Source organism: Psammomys obesus, unplaced genomic scaffold, assembly GCF_907164565.1.
Source record: "Psammomys obesus unplaced genomic scaffold, mPsaObe1.curated_primary_1811, whole genome shotgun sequence".
NCBI lineage: Eukaryota > Metazoa > Chordata > Mammalia > Rodentia > Muridae > Psammomys > Psammomys obesus.
In genome coordinates, this window is record NW_026596131.1 from 11102617 (window position 1) to 11125195 (window position 22579).

At 53.4% G+C, this 22579-nt stretch overlaps 1 protein-coding gene across 6 annotated transcripts in view; it reads left to right on the forward strand.

Annotated features, from left to right (window-relative positions):
- Window positions 1-22579, forward strand: part of Llgl2 (LLGL scribble cell polarity complex component 2) — a 37299-nt gene that overhangs the window by 2267 nt on the left and 12453 nt on the right. For 4 of the 6 annotated variants that reach the window (XM_055592196.1, XM_055592198.1, XM_055592197.1 and 1 more), the window contains exons 2-6: window positions 9407-9511; window positions 19085-19209; window positions 20776-20857; window positions 21193-21308; window positions 21791-21949. In XM_055592196.1, coding sequence (XP_055448171.1) covers window positions 9437-9511; window positions 19085-19209; window positions 20776-20857; window positions 21193-21308; window positions 21791-21949 — 557 coding nt within the window. In that variant the 5' untranslated portion in view covers window positions 9407-9436. The remainder of the gene's footprint in view (window positions 1-9406; window positions 9512-19084; window positions 19210-20775; window positions 20858-21192; window positions 21309-21790; window positions 21950-22579) is intronic. The other 2 variants (XM_055592200.1, XM_055592201.1) reach the window with 1 other exon arrangement.

The following is a 22579-nucleotide window of genomic DNA, read 5'->3' on the forward strand; positions in this document are numbered from 1 at the left end:
GTGTGTGTGTGTGTGTGTGTGTGTGTGTGTGTGTGTGTGTGAGTGTATACCACATGTGTACAAGCGCCTCCAGGACCAGACGAAGGCATCAGGGATAGGGGTAGTTGATGAGCTGCCTGGTGTGGGTGCCAGCAATGGAGCTTGAGTCATCTGGAAAAGCAGCAAATGCTCTTAACTGCTGGGCTATCTCTCCAGCCCTGAGACTTTTTAAAAAAGGGGACGGGGGATGGAAATCTATAGTTGTAAAAAACCATGCTTTTAGAAAGTGGGAAGCAGCCGTGTGTGGTGGCAGAAACAGGAGGATCTCTGTGAGTTCAAGGCCAGCCTGGTCTACAAATTGAGTTATAGGACAGCCAGGGCTACACACAGAGAAACCCTATAAGGGTGGGGCAAAAAGATTTTCACTTTTGCCCACAGTCTTCCTCACATAGTACCTCATCCCAGACATCAAGTCACTATGACTCCTACCTTAGAGTTTGCTGAATAGCCTTAGTCCTGTCACTTAACCACTCTGGCCCTGGGTTCCCAGAGATTGCTGAGAATGTAAAAACATGAGCTTAAATGGCCTAGTACATAGCAGGTGTCCGCCAACACAGAAATTGTTAACTATCATAAAAGGATTAAAAGGGCCAATTAGCCCCATGCAGTCTTTTAGGTAGACACCTGGTTGGCTGAGGGAATTGGCAGAATCAGTGGTGGGGTCATGATTTTTGTGACCTTTTGAAGTCACTGAAGCTGAAGGTCAGAATTTTATCATGAGGACATTGTCAAGAGGGAGGGAGGAGGTGTTGACCTCTCTAGCCTGACATCCTTTTTCTCTAGTACTTAAAAATTCTCTTATTCTTTGAGAAAGTCAGGGTTAGGAGCTGATGGCCAGTCTCTCTCTCTCTGCGTCTCTCTCTCTCCTGTGTGGTATGTGTGTGTATATATGTGTGTGTATGAGTCTGTCTGTCTCTGCCTTCTGAGTGTAGAACCTGATCTGTTTCTGCTCTCCCCCCAGGCTTACCCTATCTACTCTATACCCGGTATGGGGAGAGGGTAGGGGAGTGAGAGCATTCCTGTGCAGATCTGCCACTCCTCAAGCAAGTCCCTTCCAATCCCACTTGGAGGGAAGGTCTGCCTCCTGAGCCATGCTCCCCACTTCTGCCTGCCTTTGGAGCAAAAGCAGTATGGGGAACTGGAAGGTTAGAGTCTTTGTCATCGGCCTGGGGCCCCTTGCTATCTTGTGGAAGAACCTAAATGGGTCTGGCAGCCCCCCTGGGGTCTTGTGGGAACACTTAGCTTCCTGGCCTTCTAAGAAAGCCAGGAGCAGCTGTTGAGACACCTGAGTTGGGTGCCACTGGAGGCTAGAGGAAACTGATGCTGTCTCTCCAAGGTGGCTCTTTGAAGCAGCACCTGTATCTAACCTCACTCTGGGTCCAGAAGGCCTTCTTACCTTCCTCAGTGATCCTGCTCTCTCCCTCCTCCGGGGCGTGGGGCGTGGGCATGCCAGGTCCGCTTGGCAACTTTTGTTTTCTTTTGCCCAGGCACGGTTTAGGCAGGGGACAGAGGAGATAGGTGTTGCCCATCAATGCCACCTGCTCTATGTGCCCCACCCCCCAGTCTCGGCTCCCTAGAGATCCCAGGGAAACCCTCCCTAGCTGTGCCCAGCTTCCTTTGAGATGGCTTTCTCTGCCTGCCCTGCCTCAGAGAAAACTGGTCCTTTGAAGAGTCACTTGCCCTTCCCAGGAACCACGATGAATTCTTTTGCTAGGAGAGGCTCCTTTGGGCGTGGGGACAGGGAAGCCAAGAGGTACCTGACTCTACCCTTTAGGAATTCAGCAAGAGACCAGACAGAGCCCTCTCTTGAGGAACTTGACTCCGTGTTCCCAGGGTAAATAGCATTAATATTTAATAATATTATTCTGGGATAGTCCTTGCCAAGGAGTTGGGTATCCTGAAGCCACGGTCTGTGGCAGGGCCTGCAAAGCTACCCTTAGAGGATGCCATATACGACATCTGTATGGCTTTTGCCTGAGTCTTGAGAACAGAATGAACAGTTCTCTGAGGACCCTGTAGATCCCACCTGAGCATTCTTGAGGTCAGTGACTAGAGAAGGCTGTACCTAGCTAATCCCTGGACTGTCTGACTATTTAATCATTGATTTAACAGTAAGTTCTCAATTGTTTCTTAGTCCTGGGCCCTGGGCATACCCTTAAAGCAAAGGGTCTCTGTCATAGAATCTTTCTTTCACAAGGGTGGGAGATCCTGAGTGACAGAAAATAAACACAGCTAATAATCATGCATTAGCAAGTGATACGATATGTAAAATAGAAAGAACCAGAGAAGGGTCAGGGATGCCACTGGATGGGTAGAGCTGTATGTAGCTTTACAAGGTTAGACCTTGGCAAGAGGGGGACATTTGAGCTAAAGACTTGAGGAGGTGAGGAAAATAAAATTTGAGTGCCTCAGGTTGAACGCCGTGTAGCCTGGGGGAATCCATTGTGGAGGAGACTGGCCTGGTCCCCTCTTCCTGTCACTGAGTGCGGGGGACAGCTGTTCACGTTTAAGGGCTGGTAGGAGGCCCTTGGATGAGGCTGGGCTGGGGCTCCCTGGAGTGCTTTGGTTTCTCTGTGCCCTCTGCTGCATTTCTGGGGAGCCTGGTCTCGGATGTCAGAGCAGGGCTAAGCGGGGATGGAGGAGACTTTTATGTGTTTGGGCTTCCCATGCTTTCAAGGGCCCCGTTCATGGGCACTGGATACAACGCTCAGAGGGTCAGAGGTATCTCTCTTAGGGTTGTGGGACCAGGTCATGACCCGGTAGGATGAATGATGGTAGAATTGGAGGCCAAGCCCAAGTCTGACCCCACCCTCCTCCCCCAGTATCCTGGAAAAGTAGCTGAAAGTGAGCAGAGGATTCTAGAGTCAGGCAGATTGGGACTTGGGATCCTACTGTTTGGGGCTTGATACGGTTCTAAGTCAGTTATTGTGTGGGTAATTATAGGAACCAAACAAGATAGTGCCATGGAGGGGTTTAGTAACATCTAGCTAGCCCTCTCCCGTTTGTGACTTGACCACAGCCCGAGCCCCATGAGCCCCATAAGCCCCTAGGTCCCATCTGCATGAAAATTATCCTTTATTTGGGGTTTGCTGATCAGTCAGTCCTGCCTGGGGGCCTTTGGGAGATTGAATTTCCCAAGCAACAGCAGCCCTTGCGGAGTAGCCATGCAGCTGCCGCAGGTCCTAGGCCCTGCCCTGCCAGTCTAGCAGTGGGAGGTGCAGGGGCGGTCTCACATCCGCCGAGCAGGAGAGCAGGAGGCCAAAGCCACACTCACTGGCCTCACACAGGATGTCGGGGAAGGGAGGGGCCATTCCCTAGATCAGTGACATGTTGTGGGAGGCCCAAGCAAAGGAGACAGGTGAGGAGAGAGTGGATTCCACAGTGCGCTCCTAGAGAGCAGGAGGGGTACTGGGTGTGGCTCCAGCCCCTCCTGTCCCTTAGGCCAACCCAGCGGAACACATCCCACATCTGCTGGGATGTGAGGACATCCCAGCAGATCAGTTAACTGATCAGTTAAGAAAGTCGCTATTTAAGGTCTTTCTTCTAGAGGACTGGCCCATCCACACACTCCAGCATGGATGGGCTCAGCCTGGCCACACCTTGTTTGTCCAGGGACGGATTAGCCTAGGCATCCCAGCTGTCTAACCCGGAGATCCCCAAGTTTTCCTACTTGGGCATGGTCAGATCTGCCACCTGAGACAGGGCCACCCCTATGCAGTTAGTCTCTTCCCATCTTCCCCGCTCTCTCAGGATCTTAGGATCTTGAGATAGAAGGGTGGAAAGACCGTTGTGTAGCCCTGTGGGGGTGGGGCAGAAAAGGGGAGAGGAAGAAAGGCTGGGAGTCTTTCTTTCACGTCTTTCTTTCAGTCAGGTGTCGAGGGGTGCATTAGCCCTACCTCAGGCCCAGGAATGTTCTGCTGACAGGAGGGTTGGGGCTAATAGCGATAAGAAAAGGAAGTGACCAGAATCACTGCTCTCAGGCTGGTTCTGTACACAAAGCACAGTTCTGTGTGGGAGTGGTCAGCAGGGCTCCAGTGAGCTGCCCTGAGTCCTGAGTGCCTGCCTCTGCTGGATCGGACCCAGGGAGAGGGCTCCCAGGCTGTTCTGGTTTGGGACAGAGGGTGTGACCAACAGGGATGGAAACAGACCGGGCCACCTCTACAAGCTGGGGTAGAGGAGCTGTTTCCCTGCAGAAGCCCAGCCTCAAATAGCTATGGTGACCTAGATGGCTGCGGCAGTTTTCTTGGTGTCTGATTTGGGGGTCTGAGGGCTCCTTGACCGGTGGGAACTCCTGAACTCGCCTCTTGGCTGGTTCCTCCTGGCTGGCCACTGAGCACTCCCAGATTTTGCACCGATATGGGGGTCTATGATGGGGTGTCCACTTTACTGAAGTCAACACTGGTGGACAGCAGTTCTGTGTCCTCAGAGCGATTCCACTAACGGGATGGAGACAGGCTCCCCTCAGCCCACACACACACTCGGGGACCCCGTCTCTTCCCCTTTGATCCTTCTATGTACCCTGCAGATAAACTGGATCCTAATGCCATAAGCTTTTCAGTGTGCCGTCTACACGTCTCTGTTTCCAGTAGGTTCTGCTTGGCTTCGAAGCCCTGTACACTACTTTCTCACTGACTAGACTTCTGTTCGGAGCAAGCCTTCTGTTACAGGTTCAGCCCTCTCCCCCTGTCCCTTGACGCTGGATGTTGAAGGTTGATCCTCATTCTCCTGATAGCTTACTAATGCTAGAGTTGGGGGGGGGCACCCATGTGGTTCTAAGCAGTTATTTTATTTTATTAATTTTGGGTGTGTGTGCATGTTCGTGTGTGAGAGTGTGCGCGTGTCCGTGGGACGGCAGACAGGCCACTATCAGAGGTCGTTCCTCACCTACTGTCCACCTTGGTTTCTGTTTTGTTTTGTTTTGGAGACAGGGTTTCTCACTGACCTGGAACTCACCAAGCAAATTAGAGTGACCGGGCTCCATCTCCAGCACACAGGTCCACACCCAACCTTTTCACCTGGGTTTTGGAGGTCAAACTCAAGTCCTGTCCTCATGCTTGCAAAACAACAGTCTTTTTCTGGCTGAGTTATCCACCAGCCTAAAATATGATGATTGCAAGCACTGCCAAGCATTGCAGATAAGATCAGGATAGGTTCCGATGAGGAGGGCTATTTTTGTTGTTTTGTTTTTTCGGGACGACAGGGTCTTTCTGTGTAACAGCCCTGGCCGGAATGGATCCTCGAACTCACAGACTGCCTCTGCCTCCTGAGTGCTAGGATTAAAGGTGTGGGCCGAGCCTGGCGTGGGGAAGGATATTTTGAATCCAGCTGCTAGAGGGGCAGGAAGATCCCTCAGACAAAGCAGTGGGAGGCGGAGCAGCAGTAAGGGGCCAAGAGAGAAGAGGGTGTGGGGGATGCATGGAACCACCTTCCCTGCAGCCCTTCCTCTGGCTGTCGTTCTCATCTTTCTGGTGTGTCGTCTGCTGGGCTGTGCTCTGCAATCTCTCCATGATCTCAGCCTGGACCTGCCCTGGTGCTCCTGGGATATGCTCCGTGTCCTGGCCCAAGGCACGGTACTTCTTCCACCCGCCGGACCCTTATCCCTGCCCCAAACCTTATGTGGCAATACTTCTCATCACTGGGGTCCTGAGTAGGGGGTCTAGCCTCCTCTAGTCTTTAGTCAGCCAGCCAGCGTGAGTGTTTACCACAGCGGACATGTCATGGTATCCGTGCAAAAATGCTGCTTCCCAGGGGTCTTCCCCAGGTTGTCAACGCGATGGATCAGTAAACTTCAGTATCTTCAAGCGGCCAAGGTCTGAGGCGAAAAGGGAAGCGGGGAACAGCAGGGAGGGCATGGGTTCAGACTGGGCTAGGGGGCATTTGAGCAGCGGTGGCTGTGTTGGAGGCAACGATAGTGTCCCCGGTCGAGGACTGTGAACGCACTGACCCGACCAGAGACACTCATGGAGGCTGAGGCTTTCCCTCCCCACCCTGGACCCTTGCTTTGTTTCCTCTACAGCCCCAGACTGTCAAAGCTCATTCTGTTGACTGGTTTTGGGTTCTTGAGAAGCACCTGCTTCCCACTCCCGACCCCACCCCACCATCATTATAGCATCCCTGGCCCTAGCGCAGGGCTGGCAAGTGCTGGGGCCAAGCTGGGAGTGCAAGCTCCCTCAGCATTCAGCATTCAGCTCTACCCTCTCTCCTTCCAGAGGGTATCCCTCATGGCCTGTCTGCCTCAGGAGTCAGGGCACTCAGGGGCTGTCGGGGGGCTTATTATTTTACCTCCCCATTTCCCAGGAGTAGGGGAAGCAGGCAAGATCTGTCCCCTATCAGGCTTCACAGCCCCAGCCTGGCTTCCAAGCTCCTCCAGAAAAGTTGCTTATCTGGGTTAAGTGCTGGGGTGGGGGAGGGGGCTTCCTGACCGGAGCCTAGCCAGGCCTAAACCTGTCCTCCTCCTCTAAGAAGGGGTGGCATATTTTCATGCCTTGCCTTGGGGCAGTTAGACTGGCCCCACGCCTGGTCCACCTCCACCTTGGTCCCAGCTCTAGGTCCTTCTTGCATCTCCCAGGCCAGTGGGGTCCTCAGGGATGAGGTCCCCTGTAAGGTCGCTGGGCTAGTTCTTACCTACATGCTGAAAGCCGTGGTCAGACATCTGGCCCCAAGCTGCTTGGTTAGCTTTGAGCTCACAGCTGTGGGAGTATGCGCGCGTGCCCCTGCCTTTTAACTGCAGGCGTGTAATTAGGCAACTGCTCTCCTGTAACAGCCATCCCTCTTTGAGGCCTTTATAAGCCCCGGAGTTAGCCACACTTGGGGTCAGAGCTGAGTTCTGCCGCTTCCTTTGGTGACCTTGGGTAAGTTTAGTCTGTGGCCTGGTTTCCTCTGCCGGGTAGTGTCTCCATTAGCCTCTCAGGTGGCCTCCGCCTGCGTTGATCTGTAGTGTTTACCCTATGCTTACCAACAACAGAGGGCAGACGTGGTCAGAACCTGTACCCATATTACTGAGGTTCCCTGGAGGAGGGTTCTCCCTCTGATTTGATGTTTCGATGGTAAGCATAGACAACTTGAACAAGTTGTATTTAAGACACATCAGCAGGTACATTGAGCGAGGGGTTCCTGGAACAGTAGCTGGCAAATAGCAAGTGCTCAGAGGCGCATTTGGGTAGGTGGGCGTCCAGCACTGAGTGTTCTGCCTGCCTGACCAAGTGGGGTATCTCTTGCCACTACATTCCATCTTGCAGTGTCACTTGGAGCTCCCATGCGGTCCTTAGCACAGCGGCCCTGGTCTCTTCTTGTCCCTGGAGTCTGCTGGTCCCTCTCCTCTCCCAGGGAGTCACTCCCAGCTTCCTGTGCCTTCTGACCCAGTGACCTCGGCTGGGGAGGGGAGAGGCTGCACCCCAGGAGCTGAGCTGCTGATTTACGAGCTTGCACCGCCCTCCCCCACGGCTGGAATGTTCAGCTAGCCAGCTCAGCTGTCTGTCCAGAGGCAGAGACGGCTGCAGTCTGGGGCCTGTTTCCACTGCAGCTCCAGGAGCCCCCAGAACTTTGGTGCCCCGTGCTTGTTCTCTGGGTTGTAGTGGGGCCTCAGTCAAGTGTGGTGCCCCGTGCTTGTTCTCTGGGTTGTAGTGGGGCCTCAGGTCAAGTGGGCGTCCAGACCTCTCCAGCCTCCTGAGTGGGAGGTTCTGCTGTGGTCTGGCTTCCCTAAAATGGAAAATCCCAAATCTTCACACACACACCTCCATCCCCCACTGCAAATAATGGCCTTTTGATTGTCCCCAGAGGGGGACAGTTCCCCAGGGACTGGTCCCTGGTGTTTGGTTTGGAAGTGACCTGTCCTGTTGACCTTTGCATTTGCCGGGGATGTGGCTCTCTGTTCCTTTCACAACTTGAATGTGATGTGACCCCTTCAGCAACTAGGGATCCCCAGTCTTAAATCCACAGGATCCTTTCATAAGCAAAGTCCTGGCCATTTGATTGATTGGTCGATTGGTCAGTTGGTCAAGGGCCTTGTACGCACTGGACAAGTGCTCTACCACTGAACTATATCCACCCCTGCCCCCAGCCTTCAGGATAGCTTTCAGGCCGCAGCCTAGATATAAGCGCCTCCCCTCCCCCAGTTGGGGCTGGGTGTCCCCACTCCCTGCTCTTGGGTGAGCACTTAGCACGCTCTGTTGGCCTGTCTGTCCGTCTGATCCTACCCACAGTGAGCTCCTCACTAAAGGGGGTGCTGGCTATATATATTTTTTTTATAATCTCGAGTGGAATAAAGGACGCCATTTCAGTAACACAGGGCCTGAGCCCCTGTGTTACTAAGGACGGGCCTGGTGTCCTTCAGCCAGTGGGAGGTTGTGCTACTGGATGCTGGATGTCACAGTCAGCTGCTCATGTCCCCTCCCCCAAGGAGAGTACAAAAATAATTTCCTCATTGGCCTGGGAATGCTTTCTATGGTAGGTGGGTGGTTGGGGGCTTTGAACTGGTTTATTAGGTACAGGTGTCTTCTCTCGATTTGGGCTGCTCCACCCGGGCCCCTGGGAAAGGGAGCCTCATTAGGGGGTGGCAGGAAATGGGTCTCACTTTGTACCTCTCAATGGCTTTAAACGTTTGGATCTCTGTCTCCACTAGGTTGCACATTTGTGTCACCGTGCACATCTGTAAAGGAGCCTTTCTGGGTGCCCTGTGAGAGCTCAGGGAGCTGGAACTGGGGATCAGCAGTGAGGCAGAGCTAGGATTGACCTAGAGACCCCCGCAGCCTCCATGACCCGCGTCCTTAGCACTAGTGGCTAAATCAGAGTCCTTGGATAGGCTCTCTGAAGAGCTGGCCCAGGTATGGGACCCTGCCCCCAACCTGGGTATTCCTGCTGAATCTGCCCCAGGTCCCTCCCCAGCTTGTCCAGCTGGGGCACTGGTTGAGGAGTTCCATAGGACAGCCTTGCTTCCACCAACCACTACTCTGAGGGAGGCTTGTGAGTTTTCCCTTTCTGGAATTTTATGGTTTTTTCAGAAAACAGGTTAACAATTAAGCTAATTAACCTTAGGGCCTACTAGCCCTCTTTGTTCCTATAAAGCTGGGCTAAATGGCTTCCTTCCCCAGCTCCTCCTCCCCCATTATGGTAACTGGTGGCATTAGAGCATCAGCAAGGGAGGCCTCCAGGAACCAAGGTCTCACTGACTTCTCATCCTGGGCCCTCACAGTGGAGGGAGCACAGGAAACTGCAGGTGAGGCTGGACTTTACAGATGCTAGCTGCTGCCTGGCAGGGGTGGCTCTCGGCTGGGCAATGGGCACCTGTGTCCTAGGTGATCCTGGCCCTGAGAAGCTGTGGGCCTGGGGTGATTCTGACTGGGCTTAAGGACACTTTTGGTTTCCGCAGGTCTGTGGTGGGGCCTGCAAACTAAGCAAGATGAGGCGGTTCCTGAGAACGGGACACGACCCTGCCCGGGAAAGGCTAAAGCGGGACCTGTTTCAGTTTAACAAGGTAAGGGGTAAGGGACAGCAGGGGAAACCCTGCCCTGTGTTCCTCCCCAGGTCCTGGGGCTAGGGAGTGATGAAGGTCAGTACTTGACACTGCCTGAAAAGCCCCATGGAAACCTAAACTTGGAAATGGAGTATGTGTAGATGATGCTCTTAGGTAGAGATACATTGTTGTTTGTTTGTCTTTGAGACAGGGTAACATATTGTAACCCTGGCTGGCCTGGAACTACAGGGAGATCCACCTGCCTCTCTGCCTCTGCCTCTGCCTCTGCCCCTGCCCCTGCCCCTGCCCCTGCCCCTGCCCCTGCCTCTGCCTCTGCCTCTGCCCCTGCCCCTGCCTCTGCCTCTGCCCCTGCCCCTGCCCCTGCCTCTGCCTCTGCCTCTGCCTCTGCCTCTGCCTCAGTGTTGGGATCAAAAAGGCGTGTGTCACTACGCTATCTAAACGACACTGGGTCTGGGAGTTGAAATTCCTTGTCCCAGGTCTCTCCCTGGCTATATGACTTTGCAAGTTACTCCATCAAGTCCCTGAATCAGCCCTGCCTTCTTTGTCACAGGGCTGTCAAGGAGGCTGAGGGACAGAAAGATGAAAGCACATTGAGTCCTGAGGTATAATAACATCCTTATGATGCTACTACAGGCCCTGGGGCCTCAAGGACCATTCCTACTGATACTGCCCCAAAGTAAAAAGCTTTCCCTGCAGGCTGGATACAGGTTCCAGCCTGTGGGGACCAGCATCTGAGGGAGTGGGCCAGAGTTGACATCTGAAGGCCCAGGAGCTCAGCTGGCCTGCCCGAGGTGGCTGGGCCTTAGGCCTGCGCAGGCCCATAAAGAGGAGTGTGGCGTGGCTCATTAGCTCCTAGCTCCTGCTACCCAGCAATCTGGAGCTGCTTGGGGGTAATTAGCCTTCTCTCCCTGCTTTGATCTCTGTCCTAAGTAGATCGTAGGTCAGGGACAGCATGATCCCCTGAGGTCTGAACCTGCAGGACATGTCTATAGGTGGAATCTGACTTTTTTTTTTTTTTTTTTTCCTGAGGATTGAGCCCAAGCTTTCTAGGTAGGCAAGCCTTCCACCCACTGCACTGCCCCTCCAGCCAGGAAACATGCCTTTTATTGGGGGCTTTGGTTTGTGTTCTCCCCACCCTGAAAGGAACTAGCCAAGGAGGAATCCTCCTTTCTGTGTTGTTTTATTTGTTCATTTCATAAATATAGAAGTCGGCTCACCCAGGTTCAAACCAGGTGACAGTCTTTCTGTCACCTCTGCAGTGGGCTTGTAGAAAGATGTCACTGGGAATACGACGGCTTTGTGGTTAGCATGGTGGCCCAGGAACTCAGCTGCTGTGTCTTGTTTGCTGGTTGGTACCTTCTAGATCTGTGGCACCTGTGGAGAGTGCCACCTTGGAGTTTGTATGACGCTTGCCTGTAGAATCTGGCTTCCCTATTTCACTGGCTGGCTTTTAAGCCACAGGCCATCATTTGGTGCAGGTGCTGGGAACAGGATGACACTCCGGGTTTGCCACCCTCATTCCTGAGGGAGTCAGTCACGGGTGCTGGGTGTGAGTCCTAGAGCCGGTATCTGTCAGCTGGCCTCAATGACCCCCAGGTGCCACTGTTGTCCTTGGTGATGCCAGGATCTCTCACTTGGAAAAAGTGGCCAATTCCAGCAGAAACCAGACAGACTGGCTCAGCAAAGGTTTAGGCCTCAAGTTCCTCTGTGCTGTGGGCGGGGCTAGGGTGGGGCTAGGGCGGGGCTAGGATGAAAATCTTACTCCTGCCACTAGTATGCCCCATTGGCAGTCCCCAAATAATGTGACTCCTCTAGCCCTGGGATTCGTGGTGTGCTGGAGTGGGCTGGAATTCCTTCCTCCTCAACCTCCTCTTATTACTCCCCCCTAACCTACTCTCTATACAGCCCAAAGCCTGGGTCTATAAGACTTGAATTGGTAAGGCCTTTGCCCTTCAGACTTGGAGAGAAGAGGGACTGAAAATCCTTGTCTAGGGGGTAAATAGGAGGGAAGAGATAGATTCACCAACCTAGACCTCAATGTTCTGAGAGTCCGGTGGAGCCAGCAGGGTGGGATTTGAGGGTGAAGTCAGATTCTGGAAGACTCGAGACTCTGACGAATCCCAGCCATGGCAGCGGCTCTCCCGGGGCCCAGGGGAAAGCTGTATCCTCCGAGCCTGATGTGGCCTTTGAGCATGGCAGTGAGTGTTCCATTGACGGTTTAGAAAAGACAACCCAGGTTTTTCTTTCTCCTCATTCAAAGGACGGCCTGAGCGGGGCTTCTCACCCTCCACACTGGCGATGTCTGCGACTAGTTGTGCTGAAGGGATTGTCCTGAGCATTGTAGTTAGCAGCACCCTGGTTCTGGCTAGATGCCAATCTCATGCCTCTGCCCAGATGTGGCAATATACAATGTCTCCAGACATTATCAATTGTCACCCTGGGAGTTACGGTTGCTCTTGGTTGCAAATGGCTAGGATGGGAAGATGCAATGTGGAAGCAACGTAGGTAAGGAAGGAAGGTGGCTATGCAGGTGGACTGTGGGGTCTCTGCCAGGGGCAGTTGGGAGTTGATTTAGGGAAGTATTGCACCTGGACTTTTGTGTGTGTGTGTGTGTGTGTGTGTGTGTGTGTGTGTGAGACAGGTTCTTATTAGACTAGAACTCGCTACATAGAGCAGGCTATCCTTGAACTGGGTGATCTGCCTGCCTGCCTCTGCCTGCCAAACGCTGAGACTAAAGGCTCTAAGTTGTGCCCCACCATGCCTGGTCACTCTGGCCGTTTTGATTAGGTCAGGATGGAAAGTGGTGACCGTGAGCATAGACCCTAGCACCGGCTGGCTTCGTTCACTCACTGTGTGGCCACGGCAGGCAACACGTCTCTAGCATGGGCGTGATTTTAGAGAGTAGCCCATAGGTTGGGTGGGCGCTAAACAGACCCAGCATAATCTGAAGAACTGCTCACATGTACCCATGGAGTGCCCATGGCCAAAGGGCAAGGGCTCATGTAGCCTCGATCTACAGAGGTTGCTGGCCTACAGCTGAATTTGGGGACCCTGGGGATCCTAGGCCCCTGCGGAGTGTCTACTCCGAGTGGGGTCACCACTTCTGCGAGCTCCATCCTGAAGGCCAGGCTACGAGGCGGTGTGCTGAGGGTTGGGGCGCAGCAGTGGAACAGTGGCGCCGTCAGCAGCTTGCCCCCAGACAGCTTACAGATACCAGCTTCTAAAGCAGTCCTGGGCCTTCCCCTCCAGCCTCTTCCAGCCCACCTCCTTGACACCGCGCCAGCACGACTCCTCACACGAAGCAGGGACATTGCCCTATGACCATGAGTGCTACCTGTACTTGGACCTGTACTGTTCAAGAGCTGGGTGCTGGGCATCAGGGCTGGGTGTTACAGTGTTTGGGGCAGGGATTTGGAGCCAAACAGCCTGGGCCTTGGTTTTGGTTCAGCTCTCACTGCAACCATAATAAGGCTTTCTCTGTCCACCTGTGCTCTGAGTAACGGTGTAGAGACTCATACTTATTTATTATAAGCTTCAGATGCACTAGCTGGGTAGACTCTGAGCTAGTCTAACCCCACAATACTGATGTGGTCTACTTTCTGTCACATGGTCTGTTACCTGCCATCTTGGTCTCATCCTGGCACCTCCTTCTTCACCCAGGTCCCGATGGCGACTCCCTCTCACTGGCTCCCACCTGAGACTGGCGCTAGCTCTCTCTCTCTCTCTCTCTCCCTCTCCCTCCCTCTCTTTCCACCCAGAAGTCCTGCCTTAACTCTCCAGCCCACTCAGCCCACTATTGGCCACTCAGCTCTTTATTCGACCAATCAAAAGGTGATGGAGAACAATGTTTACAAAACATTGAGACAGGGGGTGCTGCATAAAAATGACAATGCTGGAGTCCTCCTGTACTCAGCTCTCCGGGTACAGAAGTCAGTATTTGATTGCACGGTACACAAGAATGGTACTCCAGCATCTCCCTGTGTGCTCAGCCTGTCTGTTCCTCGGTTTCCTCTTCCGTGGAGTGGGCATTGCTGAGTGCCGCACTCTCCTGGAGGCTGGTATACTGACTAACTTTAATTGCCTTATTAATTTATTTTAGGTTTTTTTTTTTTAAACGTATATCTGTGTTTTGCCTGCATGTATGAATGGGCACCACACATGTGCCTGGTGCCTCAAGAAATCAGAAGAGGGCATCTTCTGGAACTAGGGATGGTTGTACCCTTCCGTGTGGGTGCTGGGAACTGATCCTGTGTCCTCTGCAAGAACAGCAAGTGCTTTTAATGGCTGAGCCATCTCTCCAGCACCATGTTTAATTGCTTGGCATCTTCCAGGCATGGTCAAGGTCTTGTCCCGCCCACTCACTGCCTGGGTGGCCTGAGGGTAGTGGTGACTTCACCTCTTAGAGCCTCAGTTTCTATAGTTGCCTTTTACCACCTTGTGGTATGTCCTCAAACCCAATAAGAAAGTTGAGGTGCTGTATAGGGTCACTGAAGATTAAGAGATCAGGGAGAGTTTGGGCTTTCTAGTCAGTGAAATCCTGTTCCTTGAACATTGCTTAGGGCCTGCTTGTCCTCCGGTGAAACCCAGGCACCCGCCAATAGCCACACCCAGGAGTGAGCAGACCTAGGCCTAGGTGCCACCCTAGGCTGCAGCTGAGGCCACACCCAGACTCTTCCTGCCACCCCACCTCCATCCCCCTCAGTAAACAGCTTCTGACCGGTTGTCCGGTCCAGGGCCCAGTCGTTTTGTTGTGGCTTTTGCCTACATGGGCCCTAGTGTCAGGTGACAGCCACACAGAGAGGCCAAGTTGCTTGGGCCAGGAATCTGAGCTTACCACACCCAGTATCTGGCAGAGCCACTCCAGCCAGGTGGAGGTGTCCCCCTTCCTGCTGTGGCCCTGAGCAGCTTCCTGGGGCTCTTTTTTCAGCTCTTGACAGACACCACAGGTTCCCTAAGGCCTTGTGTTTGGAGGGGAGTCCACCTTGGCTGAGCGCAAGGTGAAGGGCACCCCCACCCCCACCTCTCATAATCTGACAGGGACTTGGGCTAATATTACAATCTGGCGGCTTCTGTTCATCTTTGCTCTCCTTTCTCTGCTCCCTGTCAAAAGAGCCCATTGTTCTCACCTCCCTTGGCAGAGGTCACCTGAGCCCAGGTAGCAAGCAGGACAGAGGCTGGAGCAGTGAAGGGGGTTACTGCTGAGCTTTGGTCCACCTTCTGGTTTATCCAGAGCTGGAGTTCTGGGGGTCTGGGAATCCCATGCCTCCGGAGTCCCTGAGGTGCCTGCTGCCCACGTGCTCTGGCTTACAGGGAAGCCTCTGTCGCTGGGACCCTGTGGGCATCTCCTTTGAGAAAGGTCATCTCATCCTTCCAGGGACCTAAACAAGGTGGGGGAATTACCATCCATGTAGAACTTACGCTCAGGGAAATCCAAAGCGTGAAAGTTTAGAAGAGCCTTGGCTGTTGTGGAAAGGACAGCCAGTGGGGGCAGCACACTGAGGTACAGGATGGCTGGGGCAGACTTCCCTTACCTGGTTTCCCCAGGACACACCCTGGCTTTCTAGTTCCTCCCTGACAGGAAGGCTCTGTCAGCCTTCCTGGCAAAACCACATCTTCCCTCCCTGTCCCAGCAAGGGCCGCTGAGCCGTCCACATGCCCCTACCCATAGGGTCCCCTGCACTTGGGCCTGGCTCTGCCTCTTCAGGGAAGCACTGACCTGGGACTTTGCCGCTCACTTGGGCCCTGTCCAGAGAGTCCTATGGAGTGTATGACCCTTATTTTGCTTTTGAGGGAACTGTGGTCCCTAAGTGTTATCAGCTGAACAAGATGCCCCTGGGGATACTGCAGACAGTGAGGACCCTAGTAGCCAGCCAGCTCGGGGGTGGTTGCTCTCACACTGGGGTGATTGATTCCCCACACACACTCCCTGTACTCCCAAGATGCCTCATGTTCAGTCCAAGGATATCCTACTCAGGGCATCATGGGTACCATCCTGGTGAGGCCTACCTAGTGAGCTTGACTGGATGCCTATCCTCAACTGACCTTTGGATGAACAGGGGGGAGTGGTCAGTGTCCCCCAGACTCCAAGGGATATGAGGAATACGGGTGGGTGATGGGGGATGCCCAAGCTTTGGAGAAGGGAAGGATTTGAGCAGGATTGCAGGAAAAGTCCTTAAGAGTTGATGGGATGACGCGTGGCCTCAAGCCGAGTGCAAGCTGCAGGTCTGTTTTCTTTGCCTTCCCTGCTGATGGGAAGGCAAAATAATCTAGGATAGTGTCCAGTAAGCATAGAAGAGGCTAGGTGGTGTCGCACGCCTTTGACCCCAGCCTTGGACTTAGAGGCAGGAGGATCTCTATGAGTTCTAGGACAGCCAGGGCGACTCCGGGGGAAAACCAACTAAATAAATAAATAATCAGAATTAACTTAGCTAATAATTCTGCTTAATGTACCCAGAATATTATCTTTACATGTAGTCAGTACAATTACCAACGAGATGTTTTGACTTTTGTATATGTTTATGACTTTCTTTGTGTTTGGGGAAGGTTTTATTTCTATTTTTTTATGTGTATGAGTGTTTTTGGGGTTTTTTTTTTTGTGTGTGTGTGTGTGTTTATGCATGCTTGCATGTATGTCTGTGTGCCCTGTGCATTCATTGCCCACAGGGGCTGGAAGAGGGTGTTGGATCCCCTGAAACTGGAGTCAGAGACAGTTGTGAACCACTGTGTGGAATCGAACCCAGGTCCTCTGCAAGAGCAGCCAGTGCTTTCAGCCACGTAGCCATCACTCTAGTCCTTGACTTGATACGTTTTGTTGATGCTAAGCCTCTAAGTCCTGGCATATTTTGCACTCTGTAACAGTCTCAGTTGTAGGTAAGCCCTTTGGAAAGGTCTGTTTTAAGAGGTTGGAACTTGCAGCAGAAGGGCCTGAGGTTGGCCTGCAGAGCCCAGCCCTGTCTTTTTAGAATTCAGGTTGTTTCAGTAAAGGCACTTGAAACATTTTCCTGTGGCAGAACTGAACAGTCTTTCTTCTCCGATTTTTTGAGACAATGTCTCCGGTAGCCCAGGCTGGCCTGGAATTTACTGTATAGCTGAGGCTGCCCTTGAACCCCTAACTCTCCTGCCTTCAGTTCCCCTGAGTGTTGGAATTACAGGTGTGAACCACTACTCACAGTCTGAATATCCATTCACATGTTTAAATTGGTTGAAATAAAGGAAACTTTTAAAGATCATCTTCTGGGGGTAGGAGCCGCCACACTGCCAGTGAGCAGTGGCCACACACGGCCACTGTCCCAAGCAGCTCAAGGTGTGGGGCCTCCCGCTGGGCCTCAAGCTGCTGAGGGCATATCCCCTACCCCACTCTTAGTCCTCCAAAGTCTACATTCCGCGGGCTTTGGCCCTGAGCCGCCACTGCTGGTGGTTATGGGGAAAACGCTAATTTCAGGCGCCTTCTTCTGGCCTCTGACTTCTCCAGGCTTTAGCAACCTGATGAGCCGGGCCCTTAGCTTGTCCCACACAACCTGTGTGAGCTCTCTGCTCTCCTTTTTTTCTGGGAAATGTTTGCATTCCAGACACTCAGCTATCTACCCAGGGCTTTTCCAGGCTCTGCATTTTTCACATAGCTGAACAGGGACAGGGGCTGGCTGGGGGCCTCCGACTGGGGTCCCCTCTGGGCTCCTGCATTCCTGCCTGACCATCCAGGTACTTCCATTTGCAAGGCAGACCGTGTTCCTGGCCCATCCCACCCTCCCAGTCAGGCCCCAGGGATTCCACCCCCCAGAGGAGGCATTTGTTAGAGCTGTCCTCTGTGGCCTGACCTCCTCGCTTAAAGCCACTGGGCTGGATGGTGGGGAGGCACAGTCCTTGAGTTTGCGCCTGCTTATCTCTTTGTACTGCCGGGGGTCTGATATGGCTGCTCAGACAGGAGCCAGGAGCGGCTGCCTCTTCACCCTTCTCCACACTGCAGACTCACCGATTTAGCCAAGAATCTTACTGCCATTGTGCTCTAACCTAGTTCACCAGAACCTGTGCTCCGTGGAGTAGATAGCTAGGTTGGGAAGCAGAACCCCAATCTCCCGAGGGCTGCTTTGTCATCTGGTGTGTTTGCATTCAGACACTTCAGGCCGTAGCTGCTTACACAAACCTATCGAGAAAACCACCCAGATTCAGGCAGGGATGGAAGTCCAGACGTGACCACAGTGTGGCTGGCACTGTGGAAACCCTGGGCAGGAGGCCGTGACCCCTCAGGAGAGTCTCCAGCCATTTTCAGTTCATTTTAAAGCTTTTAACCATTGGGAGGTTTCATGCAGATAAACACCCCGAAAAGCTGTCGTGTGCATGAACACGTGTGGGGGTGTTGCTGTGATGTGATCCAGGCATGCATCTGTGTTTTTTTCAAAAATTATATATAACCGGGTGTAGCGGCACACCCCTTTAATCCCAGCATTAGAGAGCCAGAGGCCAGCCAGTCTGGTCTACATAGTGAGTTCCAGGGCAGCCAGAGCTACATAAAATAGAGATTCCCTGTCTCCCCAACACCCCAAAAATTATGTATATATGTAATTTATTTGTATATACATATATATACATATAGTTATATATAACTATGTATAGTTACACAGTATGTAACTCACATGTGGGGGCATGTGTGAAGATCAGAGGACAACTTTCTTGTTTTGTTTTTGTTCAGGATTTCTCTGTGTAACCCCGGCTGTCCTAGAATTCCTGCCTTACAGAGATCCACCTGCCTCTGTCTCTTCAGTAAAGGTTGCCCAGAGGACAACTTTGTTAGTCAGTTTCCCTCTTCCACCTTTTGGCGGGGTCCAAGGATTGAATTCCGGTTTCGCGCCTTATGCAGCAGACCCAGGAAAAGGCCCTTGGGGCCTGATCACTGAGTTTGATCTTCAGGACCCATGAGAAGGAAGGAAAGAAAAGATTTCCCCAGCTTGTCCTCTGACCTCCAGATATGCCCCACGGCCCTTGTGCCACCCACGTACACACACACACACACACACACACACACACACACAAAATAAATTTAAAAATGTAAAACAAATGTTTTTCAATGAAAAAGGAATGAACAAAAGCATATAACTTTCCTGTCTGGGAAGATGTTTGAGGAAAACACAATGACAAGGGATCTTGGAGAGTCCAGTACCAGGCAGGGTTGCTGGGGTGTCCTCAGGTGTCCTGGAGCCGTAACGTCTCCAGGCTGCTTTACGAAGAACCATTGTCTCCATGATGTCACCCTCTGCCACCTTCCAGCACCCCCAGATGCTCGGGAAGGCTGGGGTGTGATCCACAGCACTCTTGGTCCAGACACAGGTTCCCGGAGAATGTCAGGTGGCCTGTGTGTCCTCAGAGACATAGGAGTGTCTCCTAGGAGTGGCCGTGTAGCCAGGGATGTGGACTATAGAAATAAAGGAGCCTGGGTTTACCTCCAGCACCCTCAGCGTCTGGGAAGAGGCAAGGAGGTGCAGGGCTCTGAGCCCCTTTCCTGCTGTGCTGGCTGGACAGTGGCTCCGCAGCCCAGTCCCACGCCTGGAGGACATGGGGATTTAAGGGCCCTGTCTATAGTCCCAGCCTAGGCGGGTCTCATTGCAGACAGTGGAGCACGGCTTCCCACACCAGCCCAGCGCCCTCGGCTATAGCCCTTCGCTGCGCATCCTGGCCATCGGCACCCGCTCCGGAGCAGTCAAGCTGTATCCTTTCCAGTGCCTGCTGCCATGGGGAGAGGCCAAGGTGGTCTCTGGGGCATGAGGGGGTAGGTGAGCTCTGGAGAGGGCCTGCCTTACCCTGCTTGCTCTTGGGCAGTTAGTCCAAAAGCAAGGAGAGAACTTAGCACGGCAAGCTGTGTGTGTTAGAGGAAGGGGTGGGCTTATTTCCTCTTCTCCAGCTACTCAAGTCCCCCTCCTGGCCTAGAGCTGAACGTTCCAGGACTTGAGCCCTGGGTGGCTGCACCTTGTCTGGAGGACTTAGGGTTGGCCCCGGCATGTTTTCCTCCTGCTTTGACAGGGCATGGGGACCCAGAACCTACTTTGGGGGCCTAGGCTAAAGGAGGAGGTCCCAAAGAAAGCTACACCCTATCGCTGTAAGTAAGCGATAAGTAAGGTAATGGAGGATGCCTTCCCAACATGCCATTCAGGCATCGGGACCGGTAGACACATCCCTAGCGAGGCCTGGGGTTTGTGTCTTTGATGCCCTCAACTTGATGCCCTGCCAAAATCAAGTTCCACGTGACCCATCTCGTCCCTGGGAATGGTGCAAACATCTGTCCTCTCCAGAGTCTGCCCTCGTGGTAGTGAGTAGAGACAGACTGTGCATTTTGTTTACCTTTCTCCTCCATCAAAGGCTGGGGCAGACTGGCCCTTCGCCCTGCGTCCACAGGTAGAAGTGGAATGGCCTTAGGTGAACATCGGGGCCAGCCACACACCCCAGCGAGGGGAATGGACGTCGCTTGGCAGAGTCAGGCCCTTCCTAACCTATGGCCAGAGGTCTCCCAGTTGCACAGTCTCTTGTCCGCAGCAGTGGGTGACTGGGAAATAGGTGGTTTCGGCAGGGAGGCTTCACCCTGGGATACCGGCTAGCTGGGCCCTGAGTCCTAGACAGTGTCCCAAATTCCTGATGTCTAACCTACACCCTCTGCTCAGAGTCCTGGAGAAGTTGGGAGACAGGGCCCACCTGGGGTAGCTGACCTGGAAGCTCCTCCCACAAAGCCCTCCCCTCCTCCAGCACGAGTGAGAACACAGGTGCCAGGTGGGGTGGGTTGGTGTGTGCACAGGAGGCCAGAGGCCCGAGCCCTGCTAGAGTGCAAACTTCCTCCAGCCCGTTAATCATTACCAGCCAGGACTACATCCTGGTTGCCAGTTGCTGGTGCCAAGACTCAGGGCTGCTGGGGGTGCCCCGCCCCCTGCCACCAGGTGCCCCATGTTCTCACAGGTGCCACCAGGTGACAGGTGATAGGCCTGGTACAGCTCAAGTTGCAGGGGTGGTGTGGGGGGAGGGGTGACAGCCTGACAGTTGCTAGGATAGAGAATTGCCCCCCCCCCAACACCTGACCTGCTTGGGGAATCGTCCCCAGGGTCAGGTCACTGACTGAGTGCACCTGGGCCTGGACCGCTGCTATCTACCCCCCAACACCCTGTGCCCCTGGACATGGCACACAGGCTCTTGCCTGGGTGCACTCTTTGCTACCCAGGCTACCCACCACCGCTAGGGTTGGGGAGGGCTGGCATCCAGCTGTCTGAGGTTTTCCTGAGCCTTCTTAGATATGGTGCCCCTGGGGTAGAGTTCATGGGGCTGCACCGGGAGAACAACGCCGTGGTGCAGATCCATTTCCTGCCTGGTCAGGTGAGCGCCTGCTTAGGGAGGGGACACGGAGGAGAGGGGCCTCCCTGCTGCCTTCTTAACCCTCACATCTTCTGGAAGGGATAGTATGGCAAGGGCGGGGGGGGGTCGGAATGGGGCATTGTGGGGCTTTCGGGTAGCCCTGGGTGCTCACACAACACCTGGCGCTCCCTCCCTTTGTCCACCTAGAGGTTCACAGGCCACCCTGAGGACCACAGAGGGCCTTTTGTCCTGGGGCGCCTTGAAAAATCCAACACGGTCTGGGCTGCCCCAGGAAGTAAAGGCCTTAAATGTTGGCTCTCTGGCTAGCAAGCTCCTGTCCCCCACCTTCTCCCTAGTGTGAGCTGGTCACTCTGCTGGATGACAACAGCCTGCACCTGTGGAGCCTGAAGGTCAAAGGTGGCATGTCAGAGCTACAGGAAGAAGAGAGCTTCATACTGCGTGGCCCCCCAGGGTAAGGGCACTGCGGTCCCTTTCCTTTTCTTTTCTTTTCTTTTCTTTTCTTTTCTTTTCTTTTCTTTTCTTGCCCCTCCTTACATGTTCTCCCCTAGTTCTAGGATGGGTTCATCTCTTGAAGGTTCTGTTGAACCGTTGGCCCTGCCTAACTCATGTTCAAGCCGCCATCCCGAGCTCTGGTGCTCTTTTAAGCTGTGATGGTCTGTGCCCTCACCATACCCACACCCTCTTGGGCACAAGAGTGCTAGGTCTTTTTCTTGATTAACAGTCAGTGCTCCCTGCCACCTGTCTCCCACCTTGATAGGATGTAAACTGATCATCTGTCATAGCCCAAGATGCTCTGAAGTCAGTCAAGGCCCTCAGAGGCCTGTCTTTCCTAGACAAGGCCTTCGCTGCGGCTGGGAACGACATCGAATCCCTGGGGTCCCCTCCCCGCTTTCTGGACAGAGACAGCTCATCGGCAGCTGTCCCTGTTCACAGGGCTGCCCCCAGTGCCACACAGATCACCGAGATCCTACCTCACTCCTCCCGAGAGCTGCTCTACCTGGGCACCGAGAGTGGCAGTGTGTTCGTGGTGCAGCTGCCAGGCTTCCGCACACTGGACGACAGGACCATCAGCTCGGACTCAGTGCTGCAATGGTGAGCCGCCAGCACCTCACTCGTGGCCACGGCCTTGTCCTGTTGGTCCCCAGTGAGGGCTCAGTCTGTCCTAGGAAATCTAAGGGGCCTGGAAGCAAAACCCTCGACTTTCTACCTGTCCCCAAACTGAGTATCAGTCAACCCTGTACCTGTTAGCATCATAGCACTAAAGGGGGGAGGGGCTTAGAAGGAATTTTGTCACCTCTTTTAAAGGTGAGAGAAGAGGCTGGGTGTGGTCAGGCATGTCTTTAATGCCAACACTCAGGAGACAGGAGACGTATAGGTAGGTGGATCTCTGAGTTCAAGACCAGCCTAGTCTAAAGAGTGAGCTCCAAGACAGCCAGGGCTACACAGAGAAACCCCTGTCTCAAAGCAAAACAGGAAATGGGCTGAAGCGATGGCTCGGAATTAAGAACACTGGATGCTCTTCCAAAGGACTCAGGTTCCATCTCTAGCACCCATATGGTGGCTTACAACCTTGTCTGTAACTCCAGTCCCAAGGGATCTAACACCCTCTTCTGGCCACCAGGGGCACTGTGAACAGGTGGTGCACAGACACACACACATAAAATGATGGTGATGCTATGATATGATATGATATGATATGATATGATATGATATGATATGATA